Below are 6000 nucleotides of genomic sequence, written 5' to 3' on the forward strand. Positions count from 1 at the left end.
ACCCACACACAACTTCAGTGAACGACTTTGATAATGTGACGGATCAGAATAGCTCCAAGGATCTCACTTTAGTAATTGCAGCAGAGCAAAAAACAAACTCACAGTGGTGAGGTGGATGAAACCCACGGATTATAGAATTATAGATGGAGAGAGAGAGAGAGAGAGAGAGAGAGAGAGAGAGAGAGAGAGAGAGAGAGAGAGGAATTACGATATACCATGCAACACTTAAGATCACAACACAATGGTTCAAAAAAGCATTAACATTTAGAGATGCTGTTGCTTTGGCACCGTGAATGGCAAACATTGACATGCATCAGTCAACCAGACTGACTTACATTTTAATTTCTATTTTATTTCAACCGAGCAATTAAGGGTTAAGGGCCTTGCTCAGGGGCCCCAGAAGCGGTAGCTTGGTGGAGCTGGGATTCGAACCCATAACCTTCTGATCGTAAGTCCAACACCTTAACCACTGAGCTAAAACAACGTGTCTGTATATATTTAATGCATATCTATGCACCCATGCATGCATGCATGCAGAGAAAAGAGCAGCTGAAAGTCTAGAGTATGTAAGTAACTACGTGGACAGCTCTGGAGAACTTGGAGCTCCAGTGTGAGGTGGCAGTGAGGCGGCGCGCGAGCTTTCAGTCCCCCGACAAACCGCTCCAGTTTCCCGTACAGTCTGTCCAGAGCATCCTGATCGCTTCTGGATCACCACATCGCATGCATGCCATAGGATAAAGACACGGACACGGAATGCAATGCGATCCGTGTCAGTTTGGCATTTAAACAAAAGACGTATAACGTTTGCAGAAATGTTTTAGAAACGCGCCTACCATTGCTGCTCCAGCTCCCACTCCCTGAAGAAGTCCAGCTCGAATAGGTCCATTGTAGTGATCAGGAAGGAAGGTACCGGCGGAGGAGCGTTTATGCGTCAGGCTGCATGTAGGGGACGGCGCGAGCGCCTGTGTGTGTGTGTGTGTGCGCGCGCGCACGCGCGTGTGTGTGTGTGTGTGTGTGTGTGTGTGTGTGAGAGGGAGAGAGAGAGGGAGGGAGGGAGGGAGAGAGAGAGAGAGAGTGTGTGTATACCGCCTGTCTGTGTTGTCCTGTCCCCTTTCTCTACACACACACACACACACACACACACACACACCGCAGGAGAAAGCCTACACTGCCTGGCTCGCCGCTCAACCACACGCAGCCTCGCGGTGGGCGGAGTCAAAGCGCTGGGAGCTGTCATTGGAGCAGGTCGGAAAAATTCAATTCGCTGAAAGGGAAGCAAGGCTCCGCCCACATTGCTGTCAAAAAGAGTGGCGCGTGCGGGCGACGTGAGAGGTAATAGTCAGTAAATAATCAATTATTATTATTATTATTATTATTATTATTATTGTTGTTGTTGTTGTTGTAATTATTATTATTATTATTAATTTATTTATTATTATTTTAATAATAAATATTCATCATACCATCGTCTACCGCTTATACGGCCCCGGATAAGCGGTAGAGGATGGATTATTATTATTATTATTATTATTATTATTATTATTATTATTATTATTATTATTATTGTTGTTGTTGTTTTTGTTTTTGTTGTTGTTGTTATTGTTGTTGTTGTAATTATTATTATTGTAATTAGTATTTTACTTATCATTATTATTACTATCATTATTTTAATTATATATTTGTAATTATTGTTATTATTATTGTTATTGTTGTTGTAATTATTATTATTAATTAACTTATTATTATTATTATTATTATTATTATTATATTATTGTTATTAGTATTATCATCATCATCATTATTGTTGTTGTTGTTGTTGTTATTATTATTCATTTATTATTATTTTAATTTTAATTTTTTAAATATTATTGTTATTATTATTTTACTTATTATTATTTTAATTATTATTAGTAGTAGTGGGAGGAGGAGGAGGAGGAGGAGGAGGGATTTGGTAGCTCAGTGGTTAAGGTGTTGGGCTACTGAGGGGTCATGGGTTCGAACCCCAGGTCCACTTAGCTGCCACTGCTGGGCCCCTGAGCAAGGCCCTTAACCCTCAGTTTTAAGTCACTCTGGATAAGGGTGTCTGCTAAATGCTGTAAATGTAGTAGTATTGTCTTAGCTGCATTGTTTCTAGTTTTATAAAACATGCTGTTATGTTCAAAATGACCTTGAGTTCGCTTTTGATTATGATATGAACAACTTCCTAAAACGATCTAAAAACATATTTTTTATCTCATTCGATTTGTGTTAAATACCTATTTAAGATAACATAAGATAAGATAAGATATACCTTTATTTGTCCCACAATGGGGAAATTTCTCTGTTACAGCAGCACAGAGAAAATATAAAGACACAATCTAATATACAGTATATACACAAGACAATGTATAAATACAAAGAAGAAGAAAAAAGACCATGAGTAAATAGTTACACTAACAGACATATTGCTCACAGGTAATATTGCATGTTTTTAAATGATCTATCTTTAACAATTATCTAGTGTATATTATGGTGACTGGTTCACTGGGAGAAGCTTTATTTGTAAAGTCTAATAGCAGCAGGGAGAAAAGACCGTCTGTACTGCTCCTTCAGACACTTAGGATGTAACAGTCTGTCACTGAAGGAGCTGCTCAGAGATGAAACCGTTTCATACTGGGGGTGAGAGTCGTTCTCCAGCAATGATGATAGTTTTGCTACCATCCTCCTTTCTCCCACTTCCTGTACAGTGTTCAGAGAAATCCCCAGGACTGAGCTGGCATTCTTGATCAGCTTGTCCAGTCTCTTCCTTTCTGTAGTAGAGATGCTGCTGCACCAGCAGACCACACCATAGAATATGGCTGAGACCACAACAGAGTCAAAAAAGGACTTCAGTAGCTCTCCCTGCACTCCAAAAGACCTTAGTCTCCTCAGCAGAAAGCGTCTGCTCTGCCCTTTCTTATAGATTGCCTCAGTATTGTCTGTCCAGTCCAGTTTGCTGTTCAGATGAACACCCAGGTATTTGTATGAGTCCACTCTCACAATGTTCTTTCCCTGAATGATCACTGGGAATTAAATATTTTAATATTTAAATAATTAAATGTTTATATAATTTATTTAACTAAATAATTATAACAATAACTTTGATAGTAATTGATTGGTCTCATGACAGCTGCAGTTGATGATGATGATGTTGATGATGATGATGATGATGATGATGATGATGATAATAATAATAATAATAATAATAATAATAATAATAATAATAATAATAATAATAATAATAATAATCATCATCATCATTCACTCATTCATGCCCAGTAAACACTTTATCTTGCTCAGGGTTGCAGTGCATACAGGAACATTGCACATGTGGGAATATACCATGTATGAAATGCCAGTGCATCACAGGTTGGCATCATGCAGACACGCACACACACACACACACACACGCACACACACACACACACACACGCACGCACACACACACACACACACACACACACACACACACACTCGCACACTCGCACACACACACACACACACACACACACACACACACACACACACACACACACACACACACACACACACACACACACACACACACAGGCTATTTGTCACAGCCAATTCACCTACCATCATGCTTTAGACAATTGGAGGAACTGTCAGTTTTAAGCTGTTTAATAAAACTAGAAACAATACAGTTCATAGCTTTAACAGTTTCAGTACAAACAATGCAAAAGCAACTAATGTTTAAAAAAATAATAATAATTTTCAACGTAAAAATAGTAATAGTACCAATAGTAAAACTGCAGAACCTCCTGTGCAATGCATGATCTCTGTATGTGTATTGATACCATGTTGTGTTTTTTGTTTATAAGCCTAGTCTGCTTATCTGTTTATGTATCAAAAGAGGGAGCACATTAAATTGACCTCAGAAAACATTTTGTATTATTCAGTCATGCACATATACAGTAGATTATGGCCCATAAAATATTCTCGCTTACCGATCCCACTCACCTACACACTTGCTATTAAACTACAGACTTTTTCAATATAGACTTGATGAACACTTTATTAGAAACACCTGTACAACTCATTCAGGCAATTATCTAATCAGCTAATCGTGGCAGCACTGCTGATTGTTGGTGCTAAACGGACTGGTTTAAGTAGCTCTTTAACTCTGATCTCCTGAGATTTTCACACTACAGTCTCTAGAGCAGCGGTGTCCAATCTTATCCACAAAGGGCCGGTGTGTGTGGGTGCGGGTTTTCTTCCCAACCAAGCAGAAGCCACACCAGAGTCTACTAAAAGCCAAGAACAACTGACTAAACAGGTGGAATCTGGTGTGGCTTCTGCTTGGTTGGAATAAAAACCTGCACCTACACCGGCCCTTTGTGGATAAGATTGGACACGGCTGCTCTAGAGTTTAATCAGAATGGTTCAACTATAAATAAATAAATAAATAAATCCATGGAGCATCAACTCTATGTAGAAGAGAGATCAATGGAGAAAAGCCAGACAGGTTCGAGCTGTCAGAAAGACTACAGTAAATCAGATAACCAACTTCTACAACTGTCTTGTCTTCTTGTCTTGTCTTGTCTTCTTTTACCGCTTATCCGGGGCCAGGTCGCGGGGGCAGCAGTCTAAGCAGGGATGCCCAGACTTCCCTCTCCCCAGACACTTCCTCCAGCTCTTCCGGGGGAATACCGAGGCGTTCCCAGGCCAGCCGAGAGACATAGTCCCTCCAGCGTGTCCTAGGTCTTCCCTGGGGCCTCCTCCTGATTGGGCATGCCCGGAACACCTCCCCAGGGAGGCGCCCAGGAGGCATCTGAAACTTATGCCCGAGCCACCTCAGCTGACTCCTCTCGATGTGGAGGAGCAACGGCTCTACTCTGAGCTCCTCCCAAGTGACCGAGCTCCTCACCCTATCTCTAAGGGAGCGCCCAGCCACCCTGCGGAGGAAACTCATTTCGGCCGCCTGTATTCCGGCCCCATACTGCACCTAGAAATCCTGTCCATATAAGTAATGAACAGGACCGGTGACAAAGGGCAGCCCTGCCGGAGTCCAAAATGCACCGGGAACAAGTCTGACTTACTGCCGGCAATGCGAACCAAACTCCTGCTCCGGTTATATAGGGACCGGACAGCCCTTAACAGAGGGCCCCGGACCCCATACTCCCAGAGCACCCCCCACAGGTCACCACGAGGGACACAGTCGAAAGCCTTCTCCAAATCCACAAAACATATGTGAACTTGTTGAACCCTCCAGCAACCTGACGAGGGTATAGAGATGGTCCAGTGTTCCACGACCGGGACGAAAACCACATTGTTCCTCTCGAATTCTCCTCTCCAGTACCCTGGCATAGACTTTTCCGGAGAGGCTGAGGAGTGTGATCCCCCTATAGTTGGAACACACCCTCCCCTTCTTAAACAGAGGGACCACCACTCCAGTCTGCCAGTCCAGAGGCACTGTCCCCAACCTCCATGCGATGTTGCAGAGGCGTGTCAACCAAAACAGCCCCACAACATCCAGAGACTTGAGGTACTCAGGGGGATCTCATCCACCCCCGGTGCCTTGCCACTGAGGAGCTTCTCAACTACCTCAGTGACCTCAGCTTGGGAAATCGACGAGTCCACAACTCTGCTTCCTCAGTGGAAGACATGTCGGTGGGGTTGAGGAGAACCTCGAAGTATTCCATCCACCGTCCGAGGATGTCCCCAGTTGAAGTCAGCAGATTCCCACTTCCACTGTAAACAGTGTGAGCAGGGCACTGCTTCCCCCTCCTGAGGCGCTGGACGGTTTGCCAGAATTTCTTCGAGGCCAACCGATAGTCCTTCTCCATGGCCTCACCGAACTCCTCCCAGACCCGAGTTTTTGCCTCCGCTTGACGGCATCCCTTACTTCCGGGGTGAACCACCGGGTTCGGGGATTGCCACCACGACAGGCACCGGAGACCTTACGGCCACAGCTCCGAGCGGCTGCGTCGACAATGGAGGTGGAGAACATGGTCCACTCGG

At 43.5% G+C, this 6000-nt stretch overlaps 1 protein-coding gene across 2 annotated transcripts in view; it reads right to left on the reverse strand.

Moving 5' to 3' along the window:
• Positions 1-1326, reverse strand: part of aff2 (AF4/FMR2 family, member 2) — a 221374-nt gene extending 220048 nt beyond the window's left edge. For both annotated transcript variants that reach the window (XM_027154627.2, XM_027154626.2), the window contains exon 1: positions 834-1326. In XM_027154627.2, the coding sequence (XP_027010428.2) occupies positions 834-886 (53 nt within the window). In that variant the 5' untranslated portion in view covers positions 887-1326. The remainder of the gene's footprint in view (positions 1-833) is intronic.
• Between the last annotated feature and the right edge of the window lie 4674 nt (positions 1327-6000).

The sequence above is a fragment of the Tachysurus fulvidraco genome, chromosome 17 (genome assembly GCF_022655615.1).
Source record: "Tachysurus fulvidraco isolate hzauxx_2018 chromosome 17, HZAU_PFXX_2.0, whole genome shotgun sequence".
NCBI classification, from domain to species: Eukaryota; Metazoa; Chordata; class Actinopteri; order Siluriformes; family Bagridae; genus Tachysurus; species Tachysurus fulvidraco.